Genomic DNA, 15,034 nt, shown 5'->3' with positions numbered 1-15,034 from the left:
AATCAACCAATCAGAGTCTGGGATTTTTCCAGATGCCCTAAAACAAACATCCATTCTCCTTGTACAAAAAAACAAAGCTTTAGGTTTCACAGACCTTGCTAACCTCGACCTATAGCCTCCCTTACTTCCCTATCAAAACTCATCAAATCCACTGTTCTACACCAACTAAATGAATATCTCTCAGAACATGAAATTCTACATCCCTGTCAACATAGTTTTCGCAAAGGTCATTCCACCAAGACATTACTTTTATCATCTTTTGATACCCATTTATGTGGCTTCGCCTCAAACACTGACTTCATACTGGTATTTCTAGACATTTCGGCCGCTTTCGACACCTTAGATCACCAAATATTTATATCTAGCCTTCAATCTATAGGACTAAATTCAACAGTACTCAATTGGTTTAAAAGTTACTTGTCGAACCGAACCTATCAGGTCAATATTGGTTCACATTCCTCTGCTCCATACACTAACCACTCTGGTGTCCCTCAAGGATCTTCATTATTGCCTATTCTCTTTTAATATCTACCTAATTCCACTATATCTACCTAATTCCACTATGTCCATTTTAAGGTATATGCTGATATACAATTTTTCATAACCTATAAAACCTCATGGACTGAAACTCTATCCACTGTAACCTTATATATAAATACCATTGATAAGTGGTTATCTCACAGCCGCTTAAAACTAAATTCTAACAAAACTGAAATTCTATTCCTCAGCTCAATTACTAATCCCTCCAACGGTCCCCCTTCACACTTCCTATTAAACAGTATTATTACTATACCAATACTTACCAAAGCCCGTAATTTAGGAGTTTTACTAAACTCCGACTTGTCGCTATCTCAGCACATTTCTCTAACAGTTAAAAACTGCTTTTACAAATTACATCTCTTAAATCGCTTACATCCACATCTATTCTACCGGGATTTCTGTTCTGTCCTTCAATCCTTAATTTTTTCAGGATTAGACTATTGTAATGGCCTTTACCTGGGACTTCCCGACTCAACTGATTCAAAACTCAGCTGCCCATATCCTAACCAGTTCATCTATCAAAAATGACATCTCCCCCACATTATTTACTCTGCATTGGTTACTTATTAAACTCAGAGTACAGTATAAAATCCTGTTCATTGTACATTCACTACTACATAATCCATCCTCAATCTGGCTTTGCACTATTCTTCGAATCTACAAACCATCTAGACACCTAAGATCTTTGAACAAAAACTTAGTAGACATTCCATCGGTACGTTTAGCAAGTCTAAACATTACTAGAAAAAGAGCATTCTCAGTAGCTGGTCCACAAATATGGAACTCATTACCTACTTCCCTTCGTCAAATCTCAAATCCAAAAGAATTTAACAAATCACTGAAAACCTTTCTTTTCACAAAAGCATTTGTTACCCCAGATACAAATCTTTCATAACTACATTATATACAGCATTTTTCATCATGTACTCCATATCCAATTTAAATTCTTTCTTTTCTTATCTCTTGTTTTTTTAAAGTTTGCTACTTTTATTTTAAAATATTTGTTTTTATAATTTTAATATAATTTCATGATTGTATCATTTTTTTCTGCTTTTATTTTTGTTTGTTTATGTATATTGTACACCATTTTGATCAATACTTTATTGTTAGATGGTATATAAATAATTATAAATAAATAAGTGATTTTATAACTTAGCATGTATGCTACGGTACATACATGATGGGATATTTGAAACTTCTAATTTCTTCCCACAGACCACTTTAGGTCATTGGTTAGGTCCTTTATCAATGAACTCCTGAATTCAAATATCAGGAACAGACATTCTAGGAAAACTTAAAGGACACTTAATTGTCCAATCCTGTCAATCAGCATGGACATATCTGTGCAAAACCTTATTAAGAAGAGATACAAGTTCCCCATTTTTATCTATACGGGGTAATCTGTAGTTTTTGCCAGGTATGGCCTATCAGTTCTTTCGAGGCTGGTGTGAGAAGGGTCTTAAATATTTGCATCAATTTTTTACATTGGACCTTAACACGATGTTGAGTTTTCAGGATCTACAGTCAAATTTTCAGTTGGCCTCTAAAGAATTCTATGCATTTCCGCAAGTGAGATACTGTCTTCAAGTATTATTAAGAATGACTCAAACTTGGGTAGGGAGAGCCACTTGAAGACATATTACCAGGGAGCAAAAAAGATTCCCCAACCTGTGCTAAATTTATGTGCAGATTGATGCTTATTCTACAGGAAAATACACTTGTCTCTCTATCTTCCATAAAAGGGCAGGTTGGCCTGCACGTAACCTGATGTTCCAGGAATTTGAATTTTGATTTTATGAATAGCCAAAATAACAGAAAATGTTACCTTATGAGAGACAATATAGATTTTTGCATCAGTTTTATTTGACCCAAAACAAGGCTTACAGATTTAAACTTTGTGATTCTTCAAGCTGCAGGAAATGTGGATAGGATATAGAAGATTACATACATAGCTTCTGGAGTTGCCCCAAAATTTATAACTTTTGGACACAGATATGATCTTGTATAAATGCTTTGTTTAATGAGCCTTTACCACTTACTCCTAAAGTCTGATTGTTCGGGTGTTATTCTAACTTACCTAGCTCTGTCTCTAGAGAACGCAAGTTATTTATAGATAAAGTTGCCTTGCAGGCAAAGAAGACTATCCTCTTGGTTTGGGTGGGAGAGGATGTCCTACCTCTTAATGATTTGGAAAAATAGGGTGTTTAAATTGCTCACTTTTGAGACTATGATGGCCAAAACAACCATCTAATTCCAAAATAGATCAGCATTTCTAAATTTGGCAGGATTACATTGAGTCACTTTCTCATCTCCTCAGAAATACAATCTTTAATTTATGAGGGAAGATCTGACTCTACTCCAGGATAAGTTTGGTAGGTAAGAACATATTTCTTGCTCTAAGTCTAGTGTGCCAGGGAGGATTAAGAGTTTCTTGTAACCCGCTTAAAGTGGACCTGTGACCCTGCTAAGTTATTAAATTTTAGTGATTATTCCTCTATCATAATTCTCTTTTTGCATAGATTTGTGTGCGCAACCCGGCGCGCACAAATCTAAGCCTGATTTTATAACATGCGCGCGCATGTTATAAAATCTAGGGTCGGCATACGCAAGGGGGTGCACAATTGTGCAACTTGCACGTGCTGAGCCGCGCAACCTTCCTGCGAGGTAACTTTCCTTCCGCCCCCCCCCCCCCCCACCTTTCCCTCCCTTTCCCTACCTAACCCATCCCCCAGCCCTTCCTAACACCCCCCCTCTTTAACTTAGAAGTTGCGCCTGCCTCCGGGCAGGCGTAGGTTGCACTTGCCGGCTGACGGCTGGCCTGCGATCCCGGGCACAGCAGCAAATGGCCGCTGTGCCCGGAGGCTCAAGCCCCGGGACATACGCACGTCCTAGGGCTTGTGTACGTAGCCGGGCCTATGCAAAATAGGCTCAGCGCGCGCAGGAGCGGATTCTCGGGGTTATGCGTGGAACTCTTTGAAAATCCGCTTCATAATGTGTACCTCTTTACAATATTTATAATATAATACCCGGGAGAAGGGAGGGAGGGGATTAAGCATCAAAGAGACAATTAAGTTGGTTTGGTAATCTTATAGTGTCTTATTTACAATTCTAACCATCACATTGTTTCATGTGTTTAAGAGAATGTACACGTTCATCTGCTTAGGAACTGTTCTGTATAATAAGCGTTGTATCTGGTCTCTCTGATGGAAAATCAATAAACATGTTTGATACAAAATAACAGACAATAAACCCATTTCTAGTCACTTTGAACTGACAAGTTCTCAATCATATGGAGAATGGAAATACTTGCTGACCAATCTATCCATTCATAAATTCTCTTCTTGTTTCAGTCATAAAATATTCTTGTATCTCAATTATTAAACACAGATAAAACTTGATGAAGGCAAGAGAAAGGAGGCTGAGAGACTTAGAAGCAAGTATTTAGAGGAAGGCTGCACTTCAGCTGGAACACTGATCCAGGACAAGGTACATAGCAGCTAAGAAAAGAGTGATCTATCTAGAAGTAACAAGCACATAAATTATGATCACAGCTTTGCTTTTTTTTAATCCTTAAGAGAAGAAGATCCTAAAACTTGCCATGTTAGTTTGGACCAATGATCCACCTTTCCTATTATCTTCCACTAAATCAAAACAATTTACTGCAATAGAATTCCACTTGCAAAATCATGATTATGATAATAACCCCACATTATGGCCCGGATTTTAAAAGGCCTACGTTCGTAAATCCGGTGGATTTCTGTGCTTAGGAGGGCTTATGCGCGCCGGGCCTATTTTTAAAAGGCCCGGCCACGTGTGTAAATCCCCGGGACACAAGTAAGTCTTTGGAAAAGGGGTGGGGAGGGGCAGGGTGGGGTTAGAGGCTTCCAGCACAGTGGGCATTTGCCGCTGTGTTGGGGATCGTGTGCCGGCAGGCTGCCGGCGCGCACAACCTGCTCCTGCCCTGAGGCAGGCGCAAAAGGTAGGACAAAGGTCAGGGCGGGGGGATCTAGGTTAGGGCTAGGGGAAGGGAAGGGAGGTTAGTTTAGGGGGTTGGGAAATTCCCTCCCCAGGCCGCTTTGAAATCGGAGCGGCCTGGGAGGGAAGAGGGGAAAGCCGTAGGTATCGGCGCGCGCAAGTTGCACCCCCTTGCGTGCGCCGACCCCCGATTTTATAACTTGTGCGCACTGGCGCGCGCACAAGTTATAAAATTGGGCGTCCGTGTGTGCGCGCACATGGACGCCCATGCGTACTTTTTAAAAATTGACTCCTAAAGTGTCTAGGTGCTGCTATTAATCTTTAAATGTTCTTTGTACTAGACTGCAGAGCATCACGACTATTGGCAAAACAAGAAAGAAAACTGTTTGTTTGAGGGGATAGGCTGCATGTTCCAGGTAAGCTCTTTTTTCTGCCTGTTGTAAGTGGAGGAGTAGCCTAGTGGTTAGAGCAGCGGGCTACAACCAGAGACCAGGGTTCAAGTCCCACTGTCGCTCCTTGTGACCTTAGGCAAGTCACTTTACCCTCCATTGCCTCAGGTACACACTTAGATTGTGAGCCCTTTGGGGGTAGGGAAATACCTCTAGTACCTAAATGTAATCCGCTTAAAAAAGTGCAAAAAGTGGAATATAAAAAAAAAATCTAAATCTAAAATGTTACTGTGTTTACTGAACTTCAAACATGAGTAGATGGTCATTTTGCTTAGGGGTGTCAAATTGCAATCATCAAGGGCCGCATATGCAAATATATATCATGCAGTTTCAGTGGGGACATCCTGAAAACCAGATTGGTTTGCAGCACTCGAAGACTGCAGTTGGAAACCCCTGATAAAGCCTTATGTAAAAAGGAACAGTCTGAGCTGGTTCTGGTCTTATTCCTTAACAGGCTGATGCCATAAATCAGCATGAAAAATGGACACTCAGTATTAAGCGCCTGCTTTCTTAACGCACATTCAGCCACCTGTCCTGGGTGTGTGATCGAATATTTAAATGAGGGGTTGCACTGCCAGGGAGGCCCTAGGGACAAATGGATGCTCATTAATTGAGCATCTCTTTCCTAACCTGACCACCAACACTGTTTTTTACATTCTTGTCCTTTTGTTCTTCGACTTAATATCGCCATGATATTAAATCGGAGGAAGTACCGAAAAGCAGTATTTTTTGCTTTTCTGTACACTTTTTGGGCTGCTCAGAAATTAATGCGTGCTCCTGCTCATGTGAATCAGAAAAGTCTGTAAAAAAGACACTTGGAACTCCTATGGAATTAGACTTTTTATAATGCATATTGGATGTGAACCTGGCCCTCAGAAAGCCAGGAAGAAACAGAATTACCATTACAATATAGTAAACCTCCCATACCAAAACAATCTTATCTATGAAAAGGCAGCACAGCATTTAGACTTAGTTTTTGGGTACTTGCCAGGTTCTTATGGCCTGATTTGGTCACTGTTGGAAACAGGATGTTGGGCTTGATGGACCCTTGGTCTGACCCAGTATGGCATGTTATTATGTTCTCACATATTACACCAGGCCCTAGAACACCAATAAAACTCTTATTAAGAAACCGGTTGCTATTGAAATTACATGTCAGCAAAACACCTCACCTAAATACCTCACTTGGATCACAAATGTAGAACACAGACAGACTCTCAGCAAATACAGAATAAAGATATGAGAAGGTATAAACAGAAACATGCTGAGAAGAACTGAACCCACAACAAGTCAGCCTCTATATGCAGAGCAACAATGGAAAAACAGAAACATTACCATTCTTCATAAAACATTAAATAATAAAATCAAGAAACATAAAACATCAATAACAGTAAAATCATATTCATAAAAATAATAAATATTTCAAACATGTTAATGAATAGAATATCCAAAATTTTCCAAACACCAATACAATATTTCAACACATCTGATGAATAAAAAATACAATAATGAAAAAATGTTCTATTCCCCCCCACCAAAAAAAATTAAATATTTTAAAAGAGTAGAGTCATCAAATTACACCCAATAATTAAAACTAATAAAGATTAAAAATTTTCCTGCTCTCCAGACCTGGGATCTTTTGATTTTCAGTCACCCCGAGATTGTAGTGGATTGGGGGAGGAAGGGCTGCACAAATATTTTCTTCTTTCTTTTTTTAATTTTTTTTTTTTTTTAATGGAACCTCACTTAACCGGCTATATTCTTTTCAATATCACTGGTTATGTATAAAGTTATTTGACTATGGTTAGTCAGATAACTTTAATCAGGGACATTCAGTGAGATGTTTATCTCACTGAATATCCAGGACAAGTTATCCGGCTAACTTTAGCCGAATAACTTGTCAACCAAACATCCTTCTGATTGAATATCAACCCCTTTAGTTTTATAAAGTAAAAAAAAAAAGGCATTATTTAAATGGAAAATATATGTAAAATTATGCAAATGTATCACATAATTACCTCTGAATTTTGAGAGATCTGCCCAGAATTTTCCATTTCTTGCTACAGAACCTTGAAAAATCTGCCACAGGAAACCCAGGGCTCTATGTGTATCTGTGCAGTATATATGGAGAAAACATATAGAAAAGATTTTAAATAAATACTTAATAAATAAATCTCATCTGCACATATCAATTAGCCAATTATAACTACCATACTTTATTCCTTAACTGAAATGAATTGCTAGAAAATGAAATTGTGTATTGTACTGATTCCCACAGTAAGTCCAGTACCAATCTATTCTAGGGGCAGAGATCAGACATTCAGGATCATATAGCCACGTCCTTAGTACAGCACATAGACTTGTTACTAGCAGAAGTACTAAGATACAAGAAGTCTTCAAATCTTGGACCCATCTTTCCCTGGAAATCAGACACCGCTAATGACAGAGAATCCAGGGATGCAAGAAGTGTCTGCGATGATGAGGCATCTGCTCAGAGCTTACAAGACCTCCACAAGACATTACAAGTGTTGGAGACCGAGATTTCCAGATGTGAAAAGAAAGCTTCAGCATGTGAGGAAAAGATATCTGTCACCGTCAGAAAGGTGAAGTACTGTTCTTCCCTGCTGGTTTCCCTCCAGCAACAGATGGATATCTGCAGAAAAGCGGATGCAGACAGTGAAAAAGAGGTGAGTACTGGAAAAGCAGCCCTGGGTGCTATTTATTATGGTAAAAAAAATATGTGGCGGTAAGTTCTTTCCCTGTTCATCCAGCACAGAATGTGAAAGCAGCATTACCTCCTGGAGGTATTTTCAAAGGGATGCTAAAATGTTTTCTCTTTCTCCTAGAAGACACTTTCTTTTCTCTTTCCTCAGGATTGTTGTTCTTATTACTATTGATTCCTTTCCTGGTCAGCACCAGTAAGATCGGGGCAGCCATGCTTCTTTCTGCTCAGTGCACCCAGCAAAATCCCTTAACCTCTCTCTTGCTCCTACTCCTTGCTGCTGAGTCAATAGGAGCTTGCATTTTGTGATGAAGAAGGTGCAACTTCAAACCGAGGAAATCTGAGAAGTGCTCTAATAAATATACTTAAGTAGAACATTAAAATTACTTTTAAAACATTTTGGGGCAGATTTTAAAAGCCCTACACACGTAGGGGGGTTATGCGCGCCGGGCCTATTTTCAAAAGCCCCGGCACGCGTGTAAGTCCCGGGGCTTTACTGAATGAGTGGGCAGGAGGTGCTGGCTGGGCAGGGGTGGGTTGCGGGCGGAGTTGAGGCCTCCGGTACAGCGGCCTTTGCTGTGCCGGGGGATCACATGCCGGCAATCGGCTGGCGCGCGCAACCTATGCCTGCTTGGAGGCAGGCGCAACTTATAAAATAAAGGTTAGGGGGAGTTTTAGGTAGGGATGGGGGGCTGGTTCCCTCCGAGGGTGGAAGGAAAGTTCCCTCCGAGGCCGCTCCAATTTCGGCACAGCCTTGGAGGGAACGGGGAAAGCCAGCAGGGCTCCCCAAGGGCTCAGCGCGCACAAGGTGCACTATTGTGCACCCCCTTGCATGCGCCGACCCCCGAATTTTATAACATGTGCGCGGCTGCGCATGCATGTTATAAAATTGGGCGTACATTTGTGCGCGCCAGGTTGCGCACACAAATGTAGGCCCGCGCATAGGTATTAAAATCCGTCCCTTTCTGAGCAATATGTGAGTTAAAAAATTGTGGGGACTAACACTGTAGGTTTTGTTCAAATCTGACCAGAACTGAGTGAGTGCATAACCCTGCTGCTTGAAGACTTTGTTGCATATTGAAGACTCAGTTGGAAAGACCTGTCATGCTCTTGTATTATTTCCCTTTGATTACTTCACTGACCTGTCAGGCCAATCCATCAGGGACTCTTGGAACCAATCCTGGCTTTTATCCTTCATTATAATCTTACATCTTGCCAATATAAAACACAGAATTACAACTGCCCAGAATTCTTGGAGATAGACATCTTGGATGCCCAGAGGAGTCCATCACAGTAATCTCATGTTATTCCTTGTTTGAGTTCTTCTACCACTCCATGTCATAAAGAACAGATTAAACAAGTCCTGGTTTATACCCCTATGGCACCAGAGGCCTTGTAGTCCTGCTTTGGTAAGCTGGGAGGTGGGCAGGCCTGATGGGTCTGTATAGGAAAAGTCAGATGTTTCCATCTTAAAAAACCATGAGTCTCAGGAGTCACATCTTGCGTAAGTGAGAGAAACCTTTAAACACCTCCCCCCTTCACTCTTTGCCAGGGTTTACGGCCCTTTCCTTCCCCTTCACCTTCCTCATTTTGATTTGGTTTATGTTTGACGACATTTTTCCTGTGCACTATTTTATTCTTCTGATACATAATAACACACTTACAAGGAAATTTGAGAAAGAAGGATGGCCCTTAGGGCTTCATTTGCAGAAATTGTTTCTTTCAAAGTTGTGTTGTATGTGATACATCTGAGAAAATGCGTACCTTTTTACCACAAAATAACTGATCCTTATTTGAAGAATCTTTCTGTAGTACCAAATCTTTGTCACTTTCTGCAAGAAAAGATACTAACAAAGTGGCTTTTACAGGTCTGTCGTCAGGGGAGGTTTCTAAGAAGTTAGACAGATCAACCCTTTCTTCTCTCAAAAGTTCAGGCCTATCCTCTTCAGCATCACCTGTTACCTTTGCCTTGGAGATAGATTTTTGACAATAAAGCAATTTTATCCTCTGAAAAATCTAAGATGTCAAGCTAACAGGGGGGAAGGGAGGTTATTCAATTAGGGCAGTTTGGAAGTCCTATCCCTTAACTGGGAAAACTGGGATCAAACTGGGAAAACTGGTAATGGCGTCCGCACGCATGCCTTTTAAAATCCCCCCACTTATACAATAGAAGCAGCATTTGCATGCTGTTTTAAACAAATCATGTGCAGAAAGAAGATGAGACATAGTAAACTTTAGAAATCGCAAATTATTTACCTTTCTGCTATTCTCGGAGATGGTAACTTTTAAACCGGCGTGTGAGCGCACACGTGCGCGCATTCGTCGGCCCACGCCCAGGGACGCATCTATTTTATAACATACGCACGTATATGCGCACATATTATAAAATAGCCTGACTGCGCTCAATTTTAAGTGGACGGGTGACTGTGCATGCAAATGCTGCTTCTATTGTATAAGTGGGGGGATTTTAAAAGGCATGCGTGCGGACGCCATTACCAGTTTTCCCAGTTTTCCCAGTTAAGGGATAGGACTTCCAAACTGCCCTAATTGAATAACCTCCCTTCCCCCCTGTTAGCTTGACCTTTAAAACCCCACTGATCTGCCTAGATGTTTTTGTTTTACAACTTATACGTCCTCCATAGCAGAAGTAAACTTATGCGGCAGGGGACCCCAGCTTGTGCCAGTGCACATAAGTATTTATGCCCAGTTTTTAGGTTAAAATCCTGGAACGCCCATGCTCTGCCCAAACCTCGTCCATGACCTACCCCTTTTGAGATTTTAATTTGTGTGCATAGTGGCATTTACGCGTGTTATCCAGGCAGCTTTTAAAAATCCGCTTGGCATGTGCCAGCCCAAATTTTTCGTGCATCCCCTAATTTTGGCGCATGTTGGTCTTTTAAAATTCACCTTTAAGAATTCAAGTTGCCTATGAATAATCACACTCTCCTTACTGAAATTAGCATTGGAACCTTGAACATTATTAACATGGGTGGATAACCTAGATTCTTTCTCCTCAAGAGTATGAAAACATAAATCTTCATCTTGCTCTTCAAACTCTGATTAAGCTTCTGTAGTGAATTTACATAGCTGAACTACAGGGTTATCCATTTTTTTCTTCCGTTCTAGTAACAATCCTTCATATATGTAGAAGAGTTACACTACTCTTACCTTCCTGCTCCACATATAAAGGCCCCAGAGGAGGGACAGGAAATGAAATAGGAACTCTCTCCATTGAAAGAACTTGATTCAAAGGAACAGAACCAGATCCTAACGGGGCGGCCATTAAGATCTCAGTCTTTTGCTCCCCCTGCCCATCCCCTGCCCACAGAGTATCATTAACCACTGGGGTGACTCCCACATTCTCATCCCCATCGATGATCGGAGCGGGATGGGGAACTTGCTTGAGGACTCAGGGAGGTGCCAGAAACCGAATCACCTCCAAACCAGCCACATTGGGCAGTGTGAATAGTGTGCTGAACATGGAGGTCTAGCAGACCTCTAATTAAATTTGAAAAAGGGGAAGAAGAAAGGAGTTTTACCTTTCCTCTTTCATCCCACGTACAGTGATGAAGCAAGAGACCCCTGCGGTAAAAATCATGACAAGGTGGGCACCCTCCTTAGGTGTATGGCTTTGGCGTGCCACAGTCAGGCCACTTTTAAAGGGACCTCAGGCTCCCGTAAATGATATCAGCGGGATATCAGCGGGAACTCCATCCAACTCAGCACCAGCAGGTCAGCCCAGTTCACCCTCTCATTTTCGGTTTCATACAAATCGGGTTCATGTCCCGTTCGGACTGGTAGGTTTAGTTTTGCTTTTGTTTAGCTTCTCTCTTAATAAGAGAAAACTAAAGCTGTTCTAATGATGATTGCTCCTGATGGAAGGCGCATTTGTTACTGATCTAAAACAGGCTTGCATTTGTTAGTGGGGCAGTGGGCAAGCCTAATGGGTCTGTACAGGAGAAGTGAAATATTCCTGTCCTGAAACCACCGGTCTTGGCGGTCACATCTTGAGTAAATGGGAGCAACTCTTAAATCCCTCTTGCCAGGGATACGCACCTCCTCCTTTTAGATTTTGGGTTTACTTTGTGACATTATTCCTGTGTACTGCTTTTCTCTTTTTGGATGTGCAGTTATGTGTTATTCATTTTTTGCTCATTTTCAGTTGAACTGATTCTGTCAGCAACTCTTTTTTTTTTTTAAGATAGAATTGTTGTTAAAAATGATTCCTCCACTGGAGGAACAGTGGCCTGCTTTTCTTACAGAAATTGCAGCTCCAAGCCTGTAGATGCAATGGGATTAAAACCAAGAGGGACCCGACCTCTTCCTTCTGACGGTGGTGTTCAAACCAGTCCTCAGAACCTTCCCCAGGGCAGCAAGGTTTTCCCTAATAAATATTCATGAGATCAGTTTACATGCACATCCTCTAATGTGTGCAGATACATCTCATGCATATTCATCAAGGATATGCTGAAAACTTAACTGGTTAGGGGAAACCCAAGGACCAGGGTGTATTACTGAGTGTCATGGGGCTCAGCTCAGTACCCAATCTCCAACTGGAGCAGTTACCGTCATGGGGATGGGAAGTAACACACACTAACCTTCCTTTCTGTTTGCATGTTATTGTGCAGCTGTATAATTCAGCACCGTTATATGCATAACCATTGAACATTTTATGAAAACAAACCAACAGCAGATGGCAGTTGCATGAGACAAGCTTACACAGTACTCAAGAGTCAAGGTGGCAGAGCCCCAAAACATACAGTAGGTTATAAGTGCAGCCAAGATCTGAGCAAACTACCAGATATGTGCAATTCAGGCTGCTTAATTAGAATCAGTTGTAAAACTCTACTAAATGTTAGGTTTACATTTGATTTTCATAAAATATATATCTCTGTATTTATATTTTTGCAGGAAAGAGTTTTTCAAAGGCAGTTAATAGGCACATGCCTCCCACGACGAGCAGAAGTGTCTCACAATGGAATATTTATTTGGAAAATCCCAAACTTCCACATGAGAAGACAGGAAGCCATCTGTGGAACAACAGAATATCTAGAGTCCACTGGTAAATGGCACAACAGAAATCTATTTTACAGGTTTAAAGCGCACCTCTTTCTTCCATTTTTATTCCCAAAGTATTTTCTCTGGTTCTGCTTCCTCTTCTTTTGAAGTAGTCAACTGGCAGCCAAACCTCCCACCCCAGAGATTGTTGTGTATTGAATTACAATCATTGTAACAGAAAAGGGAGCACAGAACCTATTTGTGTATAGACTTTGTTTATGACCTAAAATTATTTAATATGTCATCATAATGAAAGCTGGGAATAGACCCAAAATTGTTCTGTTGAGGTAGTCAGCTGGAGATTGTACAGCACCATGTAAGAACTGGTTACTTTTCCAGAGTTATCAAACAAGTTGGTGTTACATTTTCTATTTCAGCTTTTTACACACATCTGTATGGCTACAAGATGGCACTGCAGGTTTACTTGAATGGGGACCTGAATGCAAAAGGCACTCATATCTCAGTGCATCTCAAGCTGTTGAAAGGAGAATTTGATGTCTTGTTAAAGTGGCCATTCAAAGAGCAAGTAAGATGGATATCTATCTACTCTAACAAAGAAATACAATTTTCTCTGAGTCTTTGTCTAAATATTCACAGGAAAAAAAATCTCTCTGAGTTCTGTTCATTAATGACTTTCTCATATGTTATACCCAGAGCAAAAAAAAAATCAAAAACCTTGTGGTGAATAGAAGTTTGTATAGTTATATCTGATCACTCTACCACTCGTGCCTAGAAACTGGATGTTCACAAAAATCCTCCCATTGGCAGGATAAATGGGAATCTGGGTTATGTTCTTTCATTAGTGACCTCACCTAAAGAGGCTAATCTACAGTCTGTACCAGATGTGCACATCTATTCTGCATGTCTGTTACAAAAAATGTGTTACTAATCTCCTAACTGAATTATACATTACAGGCCACTGAATCTTGGCAGGAGAGCTAGTTATTTTCCACTAAGAAACCACCTTCTATCCAGTTCCATGTGCATTCAATTTTTAAGAAATGTAATAGTGTTTCCACCTGTAATTATAGGGACTGTCTAGTTAGAGCCATCCCCACATGTGATGCAAGAATTTCTGTATGCCAGTTGTTCAGTTATTAAAACCATGGCACTATTCCCTAATAGAATCCCAGCTCGCGAGAGCTTGAACGACTCCAGCACTGGGAAGGGAATCTTAACAATGACAACCAGATCTTCTGGCAAAGACTGAGTAGACTTAAACCCAACAAATTTAACATTACAATAATACTGAGCCTTACTTCCACAGACACAGATTTATTGTAATATTATGTAGCTTCAGGGAAATAGCAATGACATTTAATGGTTCATTTTGTGATTTTTTTTCCTATCCAAAATGACACAAAAAAACCCCCCAAACCAACCCAGCAAAATGTTGTGCTATTTTGTTTTAGTGTATGCAATGAAAAATAAAATAAAAACCAAAGTGACAATTTTTCTCATTCATGCCCCTATGGTAGTGCCCTTAGCTTGCCCTACAACTACAGGTGCTGAAAAGAATTAGACCTCTTTTCCATGCCCAAGATTTCAGAACCATCCTGCAAGCAATCATTTTTTCAAAATTAGACTATTGTAACACCATCCTACTTGGTCTTCCCGCTTCTTATACTAAACCGCTTCAGATGGTACAAAACACAGCTGCACGAATACTGACAAACTCCAGGAGAAGGGATCACATAACCCCCATCCTAAAGAGCCTCCATTGGTTACCTATACACTTTAGAATTATTTACAAGGCCATCCTTACCACACACAAAAATATCCACCTACTGGCTCCCATCGACATACAGATCCCTCTCCAACTACATAATTCAGCAAGACCAACAAGAGATGCATACAAAGGATCGCTACAGGTACCACCGTCCAAATCTACCAGACACATCACACTAAGAGATCGGGCATTCTCTACAGCCATTCCTCCGTTATGGAACTCCATCCCTTCAAACCTCAGACTTGAAACATGCATCTCAACCTTCAAAAAAAGACTAAAGACATGGATATTCACACAAGCATTCCCGGACTCAAACTGATCTACCCCATCCACGCCAATCCTTACCTCACATACACCATGACTAACCTTCATGTTTGAATTTTATATTATTTTACACTATCGTTACATGTTTGATTTAATAACCTGTCCTTTCTCTTCTCTCTCTGCCAAGTTCTAATCTCCCTGTTATTTGTAACTGCCTTTTTCCGCACCATTGTTTTAGTTTTGTTTACGTTGCACACTTGTTTTAATGTGAACCAGCATGATGGGACTGCGTTCTCG

At 40.6% G+C, this 15,034-nt stretch overlaps 1 protein-coding gene across 2 annotated transcripts in view; it reads left to right on the top strand.

Moving 5' to 3' along the window:
- Nucleotides 1-15,034, top strand: part of LOC115096864 (TNF receptor-associated factor 2-like) — a 58,199-nt gene that overhangs the window by 28,013 nt on the left and 15,152 nt on the right. For both annotated transcript variants that reach the window (XM_029612073.1, XM_029612074.1), the window contains exons 4-8: nt 3,928-4,026; nt 4,857-4,931; nt 7,268-7,651; nt 12,598-12,748; nt 13,122-13,270. In XM_029612073.1, the coding sequence (XP_029467933.1) occupies nt 3,928-4,026; nt 4,857-4,931; nt 7,268-7,651; nt 12,598-12,748; nt 13,122-13,270 (858 nt within the window). The remainder of the gene's footprint in view (nt 1-3,927; nt 4,027-4,856; nt 4,932-7,267; nt 7,652-12,597; nt 12,749-13,121; nt 13,271-15,034) is intronic.

The sequence above is a fragment of the Rhinatrema bivittatum genome, chromosome 8 (assembly GCF_901001135.1).
Source record: "Rhinatrema bivittatum chromosome 8, aRhiBiv1.1, whole genome shotgun sequence".
NCBI classification, from domain to species: Eukaryota; Metazoa; Chordata; class Amphibia; order Gymnophiona; family Rhinatrematidae; genus Rhinatrema; species Rhinatrema bivittatum.
Note: the sequence above shows the minus strand (reverse complement) of the source record. Positions and strands in the feature narration are given on the sequence as shown.